This window comes from Vipera berus, assembly GCF_964194415.1.
Source record: "Vipera berus genome assembly, chromosome: 1".
NCBI lineage: Eukaryota > Metazoa > Chordata > Lepidosauria > Squamata > Viperidae > Vipera > Vipera berus.
This window is the reverse complement of record NC_138202.1, coordinates 38,295,079-38,313,302: the sequence shown is the minus strand read 5'-3', so window position 1 is coordinate 38,313,302 and position 18,224 is coordinate 38,295,079. Positions and strand designations below refer to the sequence as shown.

The window sequence follows — 18,224 nt, the reverse complement described above, 5'->3', positions numbered from 1 at the left end:
CTCAACCAGATTGATGATGTTACTTCTGAACAATCCTGCCCCCCCCAAAAAAGTGGACATTTTTTCCCTCAAATTTCAGGAGGGAAAGTAGCCAATACTTAAAGAAGTAGTGAATTCTTTTTCAACATTTTTTAAAATCATACTTTACAATGTAAAAGGTTTTTAAACTATATTAACCTCACTCTATAAGCCCCTCTCGAAATTCCTTAAATGGCTTCCCAGTGCCAATTTGATCAGGAAAAAAATTTTTCCTTTAATTTTGATAAAACCAGGAATACAGTAGTAGAAGCTTAAGGTAAATATATCAGCTGAACAATCAAGTTACCTATTCTACATCCTGAGATATTTGTTCTACCTATAATAGCTGCCTGGAACAACAACATCACCAGGTGTATCTTCCCCTGCAATGGCCATCCTGTAATAAAAAATGTCATGTCCAGGAAACGATTGTTTTCTATGAAATGTTTAAAGACACAGAATCCTGGATATAGGAAGGAGTTGCCAGGAACTGTAATTGGAACCCTTTGCTGATATTCCCTTCTTTATCCCATCCCACCTTGGTATCATGAAAATCCCCATTTGGTTTTGGTTTTGAAAGTGGGCATGCACTCTAATTATAGAGAAGAGAAAGAGAAGAAAACAAAAGTGCAAATAGATTTGTTTATTATTTGGTCAATTATCAGAGCAAACGATTCAAGCCTTTTACCAGTCCTCCTGGTTTTCTGTCTTCCAAATTAGTGACTCCCCCCCCCAAAATATGAAGCAAATGTTGGTTTTTATTCTGAGTGTAACCAACCAAAAGCCACAAGAAAAGGCGAAGGCTCCTATTATTTTTGAATGGTTTTCTTGGAAGAATCCCAAAATCTTCCCCTTTTGTTTTCTTTTAGACTTCAATTCGAATTTGTATTTTCCCAGAGGGCTCCCCTGTTTAATATTTACAAGCTGCTTCTGAGTTTTAATATAGATTGGTAGACAAAAGGAGGGAAAAGTTTCTTCTCAGTCCCAGTGATACATCTTCCTCTTTTGATGAGGGCTTTGTTTTTTGAGCAGAGCTCAGGCCATTAAAAATAAAAGAAGGGCTTCTATGTTAGGCAAATTTAACCATTATATTTGTATCCTACCCATATTAAATTCATTTTTAAGGTGTTGAGAACAGCCTTTTTGAGCAAACGTAAGGCTTGCCCAAGGCCACACAGCAAGCTTCACAACAGAGTGAGGATTTGAGCATAGTCTCACAAATCTCAGCCAAACATCTATCTATTGTATCCCCTGGCTCAGGTTATTATTTAAATACTTTTCTTTTTCAGGTCTCCTTGCATTTTATATGCAATGTTCCAGACTATTATGCCTGGCGAAGGAACAGCGAGCTGATGACAGCTACTTTCTCTTTTCCACACCTTTTTTTAAAATGCAAAACTAGAGCTTTCTCTTTTAATATTTCTGATGCTTGTTGACCAGTGTCAGTTCTCCCCCCATACAGTAACTGCTTTAAAGCACTGCATAGAGCATCGCATTAAAAATTAATTACACATGTTATTTTATTGATAGTGCATAATGTAATGAGCACCAGCTGTGCTAAACATCCAAATTCCTTTTTAAGATAGCTATAAAAAGGAAAGAAAGAAACTATACTTCCAAATGCTTCTCATGTCAGAAAGGGGCGGGGGGGGGGGAGAGACAGACAGCAACATCTTGTATGGATTTGAAGCAGAATTCTTTGATTTAGTTCTACATTTGGAATGTTTGAAGAGTTCAGGCTCTTGGACTGGGATATTAGAATAAAATCCAGTTAACTCTCTAATTGATGGACCTATTGTCTTTGTTGCAGCTTTATTCTCTTAGTGTTTAGATTATACGAACTACTTCTACATGATAACTGTGTAATTTAACATGAGCACATAAATATACAATATCAAATGCCTAAAAGTTGCAAGCATGTACTTTTAACATCTTTTAATATTTCTATCCAATGTGTTCTCTAAAGATGATGATTTGCCAGATTGAATCAATTTAAGTATCTTTTTTCAAATTAAAAAATTGGTTAACTTAGTAACAGCAGAATCACTGCACATGGGGGAAATAATTCTCAAAAAACAAATTTCCCTTTTTTTCTTAATGCCTACAGGGGTTGACTTCTTTTGTGTATGCAGTGTTTGTATTTTCTACACTCATCCATATCTGAACCATAGTTTAAAAATATGTAAAACAAGACCGTATTCAGCCATTGAACGTGTTTGCCTATGAGACCAAATTAAATGAAAACATATAAATGTAGCATTGATTTTGTCTGAGCTAGGTTGGGGAGGGGGAGTTCACATACTTTACATAGTGCAACTATGGCACACAAATTCAATTTTTCCAGATATTATATGGATTTCAGCATAATCAATAAATAATGTTTGCTAAACCCAAACTTCAGCAGTTTTCACCTTATTCAAAGCTGTATTTACTCTGTAGGGAAAATTCTGTTTATATATGGTACTAATATATGCCTTTGTAGTTCTTTGTCTGCATATGTACTTAATAAATAGCCCATGTTCTTCTTACCATTTTTGTCACCTAAATGGATGTAAGGGGAACAAAGGCAGACTATTTTCCAATGAAGTTCTAGAGTGTCTGGTCTGCATAATGATATAACTGGTCTAACACAAAAATTGTACTATTATCTGTTCTCCTCAGCTCTTGATGAAAAAAATGTGGATGAGTTTGCATTCTCTACTCTGATTACTGTTTTGTTTTCCCATTGATCCTCGGTTTTAATAAACCCAGTCTGGAATGAAACAAAAGCCTGCATCTTGTTTCAGTATGAAATGTGCAGAACACATACCATATTATTAACATAAACGCTTCTGAAATAATGCAGCTTTCTAGACAGATTGTATTAATTGCATCAGACTTTTTTCTTTTCCTTTCTTCCAGCAAGGGTGGTCCAATCTAGTTTTCTCACTGGCTGAGCTGGTATATAAATCTAACAAAAATGAGTTTAAGGATAACAGTGATGAGAAGACAGAAAAAGAAATAACTACAGGTAGTCTTTGACTTACAACAGTTCATTTAGTGACCCTTCAAAGTTACAACGGCACTGAAAAAGTGACTTATGACAGTTTTTTACACTTACGACCATTGCAGCATTCCCATGATCAAAATTCAGATGTTTGGCAAGTGGTTCATATCTATGATGGTTGCAATTTCCTGGAGTCATGTGATCAGCTTTTGAGAACTTCTGACAAGCAAAGTCAAAGGGGAATCCAGATTCACTCAACAACCACATTACTAACTCAACAAACGCAATGATTCATTTAACAACTGTGGCAAGAAAAGTCATAAAATGAGAAAATAAGAAAATATGCTGCTGCCAAAATACAGCTGGTAAAAATGAAATAGAAAAAAAATGAAAAGGAATAGCAAATGATAAATATCTTGGATGTGAGAGCTATGATAAGTACAGTAATCCTACATGAGAACCAAATAGTTAGAAAAAGAACAGTCCATGATTTCTACTCAGAAAAATAGGCAAATCATGAGGAAATTTCTGGGGAAAGGGCAAGAACTGTCCCTTGATCCACAATAAACCTATGGACCACATTATCATATTTATTTATTTATTTATTTATTTATTTATTTATTTATTTATTTATTTATTTATTAATTAATTATTTGGATTTATATATCGCCCCTCTCCCGAAGGACTCGGGGCGGTGTACAGGGCAATTAAAACACTATATACAACACATAATATACAAAAATTAAAATAAATTAAACCAAGTAGCCCAAGCAATAAAACACGTTCTAAAATGTAAAATTTAAAATCTAAAATCCCAGTCCCTCAGTCCAGGCCGGCAAGTTCAAATAGCCAAGTCTTCAGGTCGCGGCGGAAAGAGCGAAGGTCGGGAGCCATCTGGAGCTCAACAAGGAGCTGATTCCAGAGGGCAGGCGCGCCCACAGATAATGCTCTCCCCCTGGGGGCCGCCAGTCAACATTCCCTGACCGACGGCACCCTGAGGAGGCCCTCTCTGTGGGAGCGCACAGGACGATGGGAAGTTAACACCGGCAAAAGGTACTCCCGTAAATAATCCGGACCCATGCCATTTAGGGCTTTATAGGTCATCACCAGCACCTTGAATCTCACCCGGAAGACAACTGGAAACCAATGCAGCTTGCAGAGCAGAGGTGTTACATGGAAGTATCGGGAGACCCCCATCACAACTCATGCGGAAGCATTCTGCAGCAAATGGAGCCTCCGAGTGGTATTCAAGGGCAGCCCCATGTAGAGAGCGTTGCAGTAGTCTATCCGAGAGGTCACGAGCGCATGAGTGACTGTGCGTAGGGCATCTCGGTCCAAATAGGGCCGCAACTGGCGCACCAGGAGAATCTGGGCAAAAGCCCCCCTGGTCACAGCTCCTATATGATCTTCTAAACTGAGCTGTGAGTCAAGGAGGACACCCAAGTTGCGAGCCCTATCTACGGGGGGTAACACCTCACCCCCTATAGATAAAGATGGAATAGAGTGGACAACCCGAGATGCCGGTATGCACGGCCACTCGTTCTTTTGGGATTTAGACAAAGCCTGTTCCTCCCCATCCAAACCCTCACCGCCTCCAGGCAACGGGACATCACGTCGAGGGCATCACTGGGTTGATCTGGGGTGGAAATAAAAAGCTGGGTATCATCAGCGTACTGATGATACCCCACCCCAAAACCACGAATGATCTCACCCAGCGGCTTCATATAGATGTTGAACAGAAGGGGCGAGAGGACCGACCCCTGAGGGACTCCACAAACGAGAGGCCTTGAGGCCGACCTCTGCCCCCCTGCCAACACCGACTGCAAACGACCCAGGAGGTAGGAGAACCACTGTAAAACAGTGCCACCCACTCCCAACCCCCTGAGGCGCCGCAGTAGGATACCATGGTCGATGGTATCAAAAGCCGCTGAGAGGTCTAATAGGACTAGGACTATAACATAGAAGGACCATCAGAGTTTTCATACAAATTAAATTAGATATCCAAGTAATAAAAAAACTATTGCAGTTAATTTTGTGCTGAATAACAGCTAAAACAGAGGAAAGAGACCATATTTATTCAGACACCTCTTATCCTGACCCTAAGGACAAAAAACAGAGAAAATATTTACAAATATTTATACACAGGGTTTCCAGAGGTCAGGTGCTGAGCAATTTATAACTTATATGCAGACCTGTTTGATCAGAAAAGTACACACATGCTCTCACTGGCCTTATGGGGAGTACTACTTGCCCAGCTGGTAAACCCAGTAGGAGAGATTGTTTCAGTGGTGGAACAACTGGAAGATGTGCAAACTGAGAGCCACCAAATGTGATCTGCTTTGCAAGAGTTTCTCCTTTCCTTTCCTTTTCAATACTTTGTTCCAAGAGGGCAAAATAACACTTCAGGAAAACAGAATTGGTAGGAGAAAGATATTCATAGTACAAGAGTACCAAAAAAATACATGTACGTGAGGAAGTAAATGGCCTAAAAATCTAAAAATATTTCTCCAAGCAGATATACACACTTTTCCTTCAAGAAAAGCTAACAGCACTAGTACTAGCAGAATGAGAATTCTTTCATTTATTAATGAAAAAAAAGCTACTACTAGGGAATAAAATTGGGCTTTATTAGTTTCTAGGACTTAAATGACTATTTTGTGTAGCACAAAAGCATGTGGACAGTTTACATACGTGTATATGAATGCTATGAAGCTGTGTATGTATAAAGGTAAGCTTATGATTTTAAACTTTGTCACAGTTGATGGCATAAAAACAAAAGCTATAGAAGGGGACTTGATATATTGAATTTGGAATAAAAGTAAGAGAGGATGAAAAAGAAGACGGTAGATGAAAATAAGTCTTTGTTCTCTTAGATAAAAACTTTAATAACAATACACGGAAATTTAATTTATCCCCTTTACTGCAAAGCCACCCAAAAATTTCCCGACAATTTTACTTTTAACCATTAAGAACACTAAGATGTGATGGACTTTCATCAGTCGTGTAGTATAACTGCTAACTACCTTCATAGAAAAATATCACTACGAATAAAGGTAAATATAAGTGTCCCAGGATAATGTTACAATATCCAATCTAAAACTGAACTACAGCTAGGTGATGCACCAACTGCTAAAAAGCAAACACTCAAGGATTTTATGTACTTTCCATTGTGCCTGAAAAAATCTGTCTCATTTTGAATGTAATGCTTGATTAAAAAGGTAAAGGTTCCCCCGCACATGCGTGCTAGTCGTTTCCAACTCTAGGGGCCAGTGCTCATCTCCGTTTCAAAGCCGAAGAGCCAGTGCTTGTCCGAGGACGTCTCCGTGGTCATGTGGCCGGCATGACTAGATGCCAAAGGCGCACGGAACGCTGTTACCTTCCCACTGTAGTGGTCCCTATTTTTCTACTTGCATTTTTACGTGCTTTTGAACTGCTAGGTTGACAGAAGCTGGGACAAGTAACAGGCGCTCACTCTGTTATGCGGCACTCGGGATTCGACCCGCCAAACTGCTGACCTTCTGATTGACAAGCTCAGTGTCCTAACCCACTGAGCCACCGCGTCCCTCTATATTTATATTACGCTAAGTAAATTACATAGAAGCAAATATACAGTGGGAAAATATTAGCAATATTAGCTGTAAAACTCCTCATTCAAATAAACCAAGCACATCATTCAAATAAATGCTAGAGTTAAGGATATGTAATCAGTGTTTGTCACTGAACTTTTGTTATCACATTCATTTTCTCACCTTGCACTTTCAGATCTTGCGCATGCAAAGAAGAGAGGTTTTTCTACCACTGTCTTCCCAATCAAGATGAGACACTCCTAAGACGGATCCTTTTAGTGGAATATGTCAATATTTTTTCTGGAATATTTATAGTACCAGGGGTACTTGCTGTTGGCTGGTATGTTTTCAAAAGAATCACAAGATGTTAATTATTACTTTTCAAGGCTTTAATGATTTGGAACAAGATAAGTTACTTGTAAGTCAAATGTAAACCTACGAACTTTTAAAGTTAATTATTGTGACATTCCTGTCCGTATCTTTGTTTTCTGGAGAATATTTGGTGACATCAGACATTAAGACTTATTTTTAGGACTCTGAAGCCCCAAAAATTATTTCCTTCACTATATTCTAACTATGCTTCAAGTATTTACCTTTTCTACAAATTTTAACATTCTTTAGATTGTGTGTTAAATTTTTGCTCTCTTTTTAATGCACTACTTTATATTGTCAGTATATATTTTTAATTACTGTTATTTTGCATGTTTTGTTGGATGCAGGGAGGTGCAGGTTATGGATATTAAAATAAAACCAATTTCCTGTATTTAAAACCTAATAAAACCTCCTTTAACTCTTTTGTCCAACTACTTCCCCTATGTAATCCCTTTTCACCGAATATGGATTGTTTTTCTAAAATGCTATGACAGCATCATTTATTCACATATAAAAATATGGAAAAATTATGTTACTATTTCCTTTATGAAGGTCTTATGAATATTACAAGGCTGCATCCAGGTCATAAGAAACCAATAAATGAACATTAACCTTGGAAAGTAATAACTAAGCTATATTGTGGCCTAGAACTAGACACTTTGCTTTATCTTAACTTCAAAACCAGCCAACTCTACAAGAAAAAAATTCTCACGTTTGTTCAAGCTAACATCATCCACACTAGCAGCACATCATGGTTATTTGGTAACATTTTGTTACATATTCTCAAACTTTACAGGTAATGCATCAGACATACTAAACAATATAGAGCCTTGGTGGAGCAGTGGGCTAATGCCTCCTTAAGTAACACCAGCTGCCTGCAATTAGTGCAGGTTCGCATCCCACCAGGCTCAAGGTTGACTCAGCCTTCCATCCTTCCGAGGTAGGTAAAATGAGGACCCAGATTGTTGGGGGCAATAAGCTGACTTTGTAATAATGCCGCTTGGGGTGTGTGTGTGAAAGCACTAATAAGCAGGCATATACATAGAATGAAGGCTACTGCTAAGCTTGTAAGCCGCCCTGAGTCTTTGGAGAAGGGCGGGATATAAATGGAATAAAAATATAAATAAATAAATAAATAAATATCTAAAGGTTACCATTTCTCCAAAAAAACCCATTTTTTCATGTTCAGTGGCCTACTGGGAATAATATATTTTAGATTTTAAATAGTTTAGGGCAAGGACTTTTATGCCTCACAAATCAGTCTATGCCAAAGAAATAAAAATGTACGATTACAATAATAAGTACCATAAGCCTTAGACAATACCTGTGGCTAACTTGCTGCAATAAATAAATGCTAGCTACAGTGATATGAAAATGTTAAAATATGAAACAAATTCCTTCAACTTACATTTATGTAAAAATGTACATGTAGAATTCTAATGTATAGAATTCATGTTTATTGCAACCCATATACTTATATTTCATTCATTCTTGCTTGGTCCATTTTTACCTTTTTGCTTACCCTTTTATTCTTTATTCTTTCCCTTTATTTCTACATATGAAATTGCTACTTCTTTTCTTTTGTATATCCATCTCTTTGATACACATTTCTCATTAGATCATATAAAAGTTATGGATCACTGACAGTGTGTTTTTGTTGCCTATATTATGAATATTTGTAGCAGAAGTAAGTCCAATCCTGATCTTCCAGAACACGCATGTCAAACTGCCAGCCCATGGGCCAGATGCGTCATGCTGAAACCACGCCCACCCCATTGCCAGCAATGGGGGAAAAGTCGTGATACGTCACACAATGTCATGTGATGTTGTGAGTTTGACATGCCTGTTCTAGGATTTTCTTATAATGGTAGCCTTATACATTACAAGGGGAAAATGGGAACCTCTCAAAAAGGCATTATTCAAATTTCATATATAGCATAACCAAAGATTTGACAAACTTCAAGCAATAAATGAAATTTTAGAAGAATCTGAGAAATAGTTTTTCTTCCACAATTCAGTCTGATTTTTTCCTTTGCTATTTTAAGGGCTAAATATGAGCCGAGATTCATTTCATTTAATATTCTGGTTCACACTATGGCCAATCAAACCTGAAGGCAAATCTCTTTTCTCCCAGCAGTTATTATTCAAAGGCATGTTACCACTACCTAGACCTTGCTTACAGTTCTTCTAATTAGCAGTCATGAAAGCCAGCAGTCATCAAATGCTGGAGCAGTGGATGTCATTGTTAAATTATGCACTTCATAAAAATATACTTGTTTTGCTTGTATCCTAAGATAGGGACTCCAATGGGTCATCATCAATTACTGAACTTCTCCCGCTGAACTTCCTTTGGGTGTTGGCCAAATCTGGGTAAAATTAGTGGACTACTTTTTCAGTGGTATTCAATATTTACAAAGTCTTTTCCATAAATATTGCTTTCCTTTCATTGCTTTCCATACAAGTCAGTGATGGAACAAAGACAAAATTAATGAGAGGCTTTTATAGCAGTGGAGGGAAAGTGTGCAGACCACAAGTATGCCATGTTCCAATGAGATCTGAAGAACGCAAATCATCAGGAATAAAGACTTCAGATGCTAACTGTTATCCAATTAAGTTTAGCATAAACAGCCCAGAGAGATGAAATCTTGATATCAGAGTATCACATTTGTATGAAGATTCTTAGACATTTGATCACAATGAAGTATAAACAAACCAGCAGCCCCAGTGTCGGTGGCAACATCTGAGATCAACTAGCCCATACCCCCAGCAAAACAAAACCAAACTGGTTTCAATTCCTGTCTCAGCAATGATAAGGAAGATTTCTAGTGTTTTAACTCTGTCCTTACATCCAAATGGACCTGATGCTTCCAGAGATACATCACGTTGGCAGCTGATCTTCAGAGAGCAAAAATAAAATGTTTCTGTTACCTGACAACTGACAATGACATCCAAATGTGCCTGATGTCTCACTCTGAGACCCACCAACTGAGATTGCGCGCGCACCACAGCAGGGCAGGCTCAGGCAGGGCGGGACTGAGGTTAGAGCACGGAGAGGTGGCGGTGCGATCACTGATGCATGAGGGTGGGAGGAGGCAGTTATGGAGGCCGCCGGCAGCTTTGCAGGCCTGGACGGCCCTGAGGAAAAAACAATAGAAAAATCTGTCAGTGGTACCGATGTTTGAAAGCAAAGATGGAGAACAGGAGCAATGTAGGGCTGGCATGACCTACAGTACATATTTGCTTAACAAACTGTAATGGAAGGAAGAAGAATAACTTTGAGGAACTGGATAGAAAGCCACAACCAAGATAACAGGGGGAAAAAATCTGAGCTCGGCCTTGTAATGGTAATGTGAATAAGCATCTCAGAAAAGATGCTCCCTGGTTTTCAGGAAGATAACGGGAGGGAGGAGGGTGAGTTGAGAGTGCATGGTTGATGTCACCCTTTCAAGGTAGACCAAACTAGGAAACCATCCATGCAAATACTACTTGTAGTATTATAAGATTATAGTAAATGAAACTTTCAAGTTTGAATGCACTTCTCCCCTCTCTCTCTCTTTATCATCCTGAGAACTAGGGAGTCTTTTCTGATATGCTTTCTGAGTTTACACCTCTGGCCTGGACTTAGATTTGTTTTATCTAGTCACCGCCATGGTTATGGGTCTTCTTCCTGTTTCACAAGGTTATTCCTTCTGCCCACTGCACAAATTCACAGGGCAGAGAGAGACGATAGCTTCTCTCTTCACTACGGCCTTTCCTGTGAGAAGGATAATGATTGCATCTTCCCTCTTTCTTTTAAATGCCAAATGTGTTAGCACTATTTATTTGTAAACCCTAGAGGTACAGGGGATGGGATGCAGTATAGTAGTAGAATAAATAAATATATAAATAAGTGAATTAATAAAAGCTGCAGTCATAGTACCAAAGACAAAACTTGATTATGAAAATCATACTTAGAATCTCTGATCTAGATCAGGGCTTTTCAACCAGTGGTATGGGTACCACCTGTGGTACATTAGCACCTAGCAGGTGGTACACGACCATCCTCGAAAAGTGGTAGCAGGGGAGGGGAGTGAGCTGAACCGGTGGCAGCACCGCACAAACCTGAGCAAAAGATAGCTGGAGCTGCAGGGCTGCCAGGGCTCAGCAGAAGTGCCAGGATCAGCGCTTTTTTGGGGCTGTCAGGGCTCATTGGAAGTGCCAGGATCAGCGCCAGGCTCCAGCTGGAGTTGGCGCTGATCCTGGCGCTTCTGCTGAGCCCAGAAGAAGCACCAATCAGCTGGAATGTTGCAGCATCTCCAGGTCTTGTGATTTACATTCAGATGCTTGGTAACTGTTTCATATTTATGATGGTCACAGTGTCCCAGGGTCATGTGAAGTGACCAAAACCTGCTGCAACCACCCAGCAGAGGGGGGGAAAATAAAAACCAAACACCCCCACCCCACCCCCGATGCCAATCCTCAACAGAAATGGTCACAACAATGAAAACCTCGGACAGGAGGAAAAGCACCGCCAGGCGGGCAGGCAGGTGTCTTGCTCAGCTGTGGCTTGGGGGACATGTTTTTTAGTGCCATTGTAACTTCAAACAGTCACTAAGTGAACTGTTGTAAATCAAGGACTACCTATATTTCATCACTTTTTTCCCTTTTTTTGGTCATCAAGTTTTTGACGAATTGCTAGGCAGCTGGTGGTACCCGGATGTTTCCATATCCTAAAAGTGGTACAATGGGTGAAAACGTTGAAAAGCCCTGATCTAGATGATAAATTTTAAGCATCCTTATTTTATGATCGCTTAGGGAATATTTTCTTTGTCTACACCAGATCTTCTCAAAGGAAGGGAATATAAACATAAATATATATGGCAATTATTTTGGTGTTATTTTTCTTCTTCCTCCGTAACTCTCAAGACATTGATAAATATGCAGTCCTTGATATACGACTGGTTGCTTAACAACTGTTCAAATTTATGACTGACCTGAAAAAGTGGCCTTATGTTATATAATTGCATTTTGGGCACTTGGAACTGAGCCATTTTTACAGCCATTTGCAACACTATGCTTTACAACAGCTTTGCATAAAACTAGCACTTCTGGTTTTTGGCAAAATCGCACCACACCAAAACCATGGACTTGCTTAATAACCACAGTGTTCACTTGACTGTGGCATTTTCACTTATGGCCACGATGTTTGCTTAACAACCACCCCAAAAAGTCATAAAATCAAGTCAGTCATGTGACTAATCTGTTTTATCACCATTACAATTTATGCGCATAATGGGCAGGCTCCATTACAGTCTTAATCTATCTCTGTTTACTGGGTTTTTTCTTTCTTTTTTTTATCCCTCCATAGTATAAACAAAAGGACTACAGGTAGAGTTTAGCTATATATTATCTGGCAAAATGGCCGGCATCCTAACAAACTTCTGTCAGTCTCCAAAAATGTGTCATTTATTTCTGGAAGTGCCAAGAAATATGCTTTAAAAAGAACATGCCAGTTGTTCCGTACAAATATAAATGAATACTGTTGCTTTGTTTGTCCTAAAAACCAAAATAGTGATACAAAAAAATTATATTTAGACAGAAATTTTCCGACAGTGTACTAAACAACTGTGTGTTGCTAAAATCTTCTTCATAGTTTATGTATTTTTTGCCCAGTCTCAAGAGTTGCTCTAACCATAATTTACCAGGTCAAAAACACCACTTCTGATAAAACAGATTTGTATGCAGGAAATAACCTCTCACAATAACCCTATTAGAGTTCTCAGCAACATTCATGCTGTTAAGAAGGAACCCAAAATGTAATAGTGATAGGAGGGGACAATGTAATGAGATAAGTCATCTTATAGGCATTAGGGAGGAGCACCAGGGGACATGGCCAGAGCTACAGGGTATGTGCTTAGGAATAAAATTGAAAGGGGATTATTGTTTATGGCCATCCTAATCCAGCTCGCCAAGAGAAAAAAGGGGGAGAGCTGCTTGCCAAGTTACAACTGAACCAGGCCCAGCACTAACACAAAGTGCCACAACTCATAGCTGAAGCAACTTCATACAAGTGCCAGGAATCGAGCTCCCAGAATAAAGCATTTATGGCCCATCATGGCTTCATCACTACTTGAGCTATAGCCAACAATGCATTCTGTGTGTTTCATTTCTGCATTATATTTCCCATGTTAAGTCTATACAGAACATAACCTTTCTTTGTTGCTAATAGCTGGAAAGAAGCATTGTACCCTCAAACTGTATTATTCATTTAAAACACATACACGCATATCTAGAAATCATCTGTTATTTAGAACTGTATTTAGTCTCTGTTTCTGGTGTGTTGGAAATGCTTTCCCTCTTGCTCTCTTGGCAGTCATCAGAATGACTTAAGCAATTAAATAAAAGCATAACACAGACTTCATATTGCATGAAGTTAACTTTTAGTTAGAACTCAGGCTGGTGTATCCATTTTTCAATAACTAAGTATTTGGCTGCCACCAACAATTACCTGATGCTCTTGAATCAATATACTAACTCCAATTTCTGTAAAAAGTATAATAGTCTGGCAATTTATTTCACTTGAATTTCATAGATAAAGGGGTCTTAAAAAATTACAAACTCCATGTTTGTAATTTCCAGCTATTTAAATATGCCTATATACACTAGAATATACCCCCCAAAATACATATCTTTCAAACAAATAGGAATATAACAAAACAAATAACAAAATTCATCCTATAGAAACACCTAAGTTATTCACTATTTACATTTGTACAATTAAGACTGTCAAATCACAAGATATTGAGATATGAGGAAATAAAATATGGACAAATTTCCCTTCTATCTACTCAATACCTTTGTTCCCACTGAAGGATTCAAAGAGCTATCGATTTTAATTTAGAAATAACCCAAAATTATTTAAATTTTAATTTTAACTGAGAAAATGCCTTGATTGGCTTGGAGAATGTTAGGGATAGGAAATGGATCCTGGTTATCACATGCTTTTGGATATTGTCAGTGACAGAAAGCTTCTAAACACATATTATTATATGTAATAGCATATTTTACTAATCTAAATAGGGCTAAAGGACAACTGTTTAGCACTATAGCAGCTGCCTAGTCTACATTCTATGCTTTTACATTATTTAAAAGGTATTTAAAATCACTGGAAAAATAATTGGAAGTCTATTGTCATCAATGATTGGTGATAACTCTTACTTGTTCTCTGACATATAACTCTAAGGTAACTTTATCTGATATTAACCATTTTTATTATTTATTAAAATTAATATTAATTTATTAGATTTTTATCCCAACTTTATAAGTAACTGAAGATACCTAATACTCCTTCCTCCTCCTATTTTCCCCACAACAACCCTGTGATGTGAGGTGGGACTAGAACTTACTGTCTTTTGATTTCTAGGTCATCACCTTAACCATTAGACTTTGAAAACTGCTTGTGCTCAATAAAGGGCCGCATGAAGGAAGAGACTGAATCCAGATAAGACATCAACCTGCTATGATTAGCAGAAACCCTTATCTAAGTATTGGAATCCAATCTGTTGTGGAACATGTCTTTCTGTTCATAAAATATGTGTCTTGGAATTGCCATTTAAAAGGATCCCTGGATCTACAAGTATTTAAGTATACAAATACTTAAAATTTGCTATCTGTGGCCATTCCAGAGTTAGCCTGACCTGGCAGCCTTGCTTATATCATACTTATCATGAATGAAAGCAAATTTATGTGTCCCAGGACAATGTTGCAGGATCCAATCTGGGTCGGTCACTGGGACCAGAGGTTTTGTCTTCCGAGCGTTTGGACCCATGCTGGAGCCCATCCTCCATGAAGATGAATCTGGGTCGGTCACCTCTGATCCCAACAACCAACCCAAATTGGATCCTGCATACTTATCACATCATACAATAAGCTCTTTCAAATTGGACTATGCTTGAAAAAGCATCAAATGTTACACAAAGACTGCTGAGCTGCAAATCAATACATGGTATTATGATAATATTACTCATATTATTTGAAAGTTCTGCAAAAGTTGTCAATTGCTTTCTCTTATCTGTAAACAGCTTATGTACTGATTATCTGCAGAACTACCTTCTTTAAGAACATGCCTAAGCATGAGCAGAAACAAACATTCCTGGTCACAGATGTTTGGATGCTACATTTCAGACTGTTCTCCATCAGGACCTAAAATTGGTTTACATCCTTTGCTTTTTAGGGGGGAAAAACTTCATTTTAATCTATTTAAGTGAAGAGTCATTTAATTTACTAGTAATGGCTTAAATTTGTTTTAATGTTTCAATATAGTTTTATTGTTTTATGCCTTTATTAACTGCTGTTGTTACTGGATTTGTTCCATCTCAGACACAGTTGAGAAAGTGTTGCATAAATACTATTAAAATATAAACAACTATAACTATTACTTATGATTTCCTCCTCCTGTTCGACTAGAAGGCCTAACTTTTCATTAAAAATAGAGTTTATCCTCCTCATGTTTTTCATTTATTTCTCCAGGTCTGAAAACTATAGCTAGCATGGTGATCTGATAGCTACAGATGTGAATCCAGTAGAAATACTTCATCCTTGGCACTGCATTTAGCATTTCAGTCTGCATGGACTGCATTTGATTTTGTCATTTATCTTAAATGGCTAAGAGACTACCAGGGCAACACATTTGTGTGAAGTTGTTGCCAAACCACAAGTGAAGGGCCTAAATCCTTGGCATAAATCCTTGAGCTCTGCAGCATCAAGGATAAAATATGTGTCCTTTGTGATTTTTATTTTTTTAAACAGAGTCTGGACCTTCAGATTACTTACTCCTTGCTCTCCCACCTTCTCATTTCAAATTGTTACACAAACAGGTAAAATAAGATACTGACAGAAACTGTAGCTACATTGCAATCTGGAGGTGACTTCTCTGCCGAGCCAATGAAAGCAGATGGCAGACGTGGAATGTCTAAATATACATAAATAATTTTGCTTGGCATTTAGAAAATGCATAGATAGTGTCATGATCTTTTAATACCGCAAGAAAGAGCTATGAGTAAAGAAGACTCCCAAAATTATTTTAAAATTTAAGTTTTTAATTGCTGAAAAATCATGTATATCTATTCTATTTACATTAATGTTACAATTACTGATGCAATTAGTTTCACCAAACCTACAATGTATGAGTGTTGTTGATTCTTCATGTATCCCACATTGAATATGATAATTGCTTTCCAAAGACAGAAAACCTGTTTGTAGAAAACATCTTATCAAGACTAGTCTCACTTCAAAACAGCCACAGGCTGAGATTACAGTTTCAGAAGACTTTTTTTTTTGACAATTAACCCCGGCCGCAGATCTGGAAGCAAAGCTGTGCCGACCATCCTCGCGCTGGTGGGGGCAGCAGTGGGGGAAGGTGAGCTGTGGCACACACCCAACCCTCCCAGCTGCCACCCCACATCACATCATCCTGCACGCAAAGCCCGGAGGCGCATGTGGGACGATGTAGGGCAGCAGCGGCAAAGGGTGGACACACACCAGATCCTGTCTTCCCCCGCTGCCACCGCCCCCACCAGCACAAGGATGGTCGGCAGCGCTTCACTTCCAGATCTGCTGACACTATTGGCCCCCCGCACAGAGGCCAGTGAGCGCATGGGGGCCAATAGTGTCCGTCAGCAGCCACAGCATGTTGGCTATCCTGCATAATGGCAGACTGGCCACAGAGCCTGGGTCCACCCACTCGACGGCTCTGATGGGGGTGGCTTCTGCTGCTGCTCCAACCGGTCAACCATGTAGGGAAGCAGGAGGGGCAGCTGGTGTGTGAATCCACTGCCTCGATGGGCTGCTAGCGAGCAGCTGAGGCGGCTCCACCCCCCCCTGGCTGCCCCTCCACCTCCTCCTGCTTCCCTAAATGATCGACTGGTCAAGGGGCTCAGAGCAGCAGGAGTAGCCACTGCCCCCATAAGAATCATCCTGTAGAAAGGGCCCGCACCAGGTGAGGGCTCCTTTCCGGGTGTCCTGGGGTCATCTCTGCCCACACCGATAGGGCTGCACTGCGGAAGGGAAATGGCGGCTCTGATTCCCCCCTGCCGGCCACGCCCCCATCCCCCTGCCTGGTGCCCCTTCTATGCAATCCTACATGACCACAGTGTGGATGAGAGGCTCGGCCGGCGGAGACGTCCAGGCTCTCCTGCCACCCATAGCCAGACCTCCTTCCCCCAGCCAGGACCTGATGACCCCCACCCTCCTGCCCCCACCCCAGCTGACCCCCTGAGCAGCCCAGCCCAAGATGGAGAGAAGGCAAGGCAGAGAACCATTTGTTAAATGATTTTAAACCCACCACTGGTTGTTTCCAAAGGTCGCTCACTCACTCTCCCACCAAAACTGCTCCTTTTATAGGTTTCCTCACCCCGCCCAGCTCTCACAGATGTTCCCGGAGTCCGCATGCATGGAGAGGGGGAGGGGAGGAGCCTGGCAATGGTGTGTGTGCCCACAGGGACGGCTCTGTGTGCCGCCTGTGGCATGTGTGCCATAGGTTCGCCACCATGGGACTATCACATCTGAGTTTAAAAATCTAGACATCACTAGATTTCAGTAAAGAATTCTGAATCTGTTTGCTGCCATCTACTAAGGTTCAAGGTTTTTGCAGTCCAAATTTTTTGTACATTTAGGGTTATAGAGATATTTTTATAGCCCTATTAGTTCCCTAGATCCAGAATGACCTTAATACAAAATGGCTACCAACATCATTCCCACTCTTCCATTTTCAAAATCAGCAAAAAAATATCCATGCTGGAAAGAAAGGACCCGTGTTATTATAATTACTATTTAGCTGCACCCACTGGAGTAATTTATTTTCATCTGAGGAAAAAAATACCGATAACTCTCTCCAGAAATAGGATGGAGAATTTTGAGAAGCCATTTTCACAGAACTCGAAAAGGCACATACCATTTAGCTTTTTTAACTTCTCTCTAGAAATTAACAAAACACACTGCACAAAGGCCACAGGCCTTAACATGTTATGTAACTTATTCTGACCAACGCTTTGCAAGTTTTCTGCACAAACCACACCTCAATTAAATATGAGGGTGGCTAATATCTTCTGCACTGAGTCACATCCCTTGGGCTCTTGAGTAGCTGCCAACATAATTCTAAGACAGTCAGGGCTACAGCCTCTTGTTAGACAAAGTGATTCTTAATAGGTAAAACTAATGAGAAAAAATATTCAAAACAACTGCAGATAAGACAGAAAAAGCAAAAAAAGGGAGCCTTGCCCAACCTGGTCTTCTCCAGATATACT

General features: G+C 39.5%; 1 protein-coding gene across 5 annotated transcripts in view; it reads right to left on the bottom strand.

Moving 5' to 3' along the window:
- Positions 1–18,224, bottom strand: part of BCL11B (BCL11 transcription factor B) — a 156,321-nt gene that overhangs the window by 69,446 nt on the left and 68,651 nt on the right. For 3 of the 5 annotated variants that reach the window (XM_081314653.1, XM_081314650.1, XM_081314651.1), the window contains exon 3: positions 9,871–10,077. The exons of the other annotated variants lie outside the window; for them this stretch is intronic. In XM_081314653.1, coding sequence (XP_081170779.1) covers positions 9,871–10,077 — 207 coding nt within the window. The remainder of the gene's footprint in view (positions 1–9,870; positions 10,078–18,224) is intronic. 5 annotated transcript variants of the gene reach the window in all.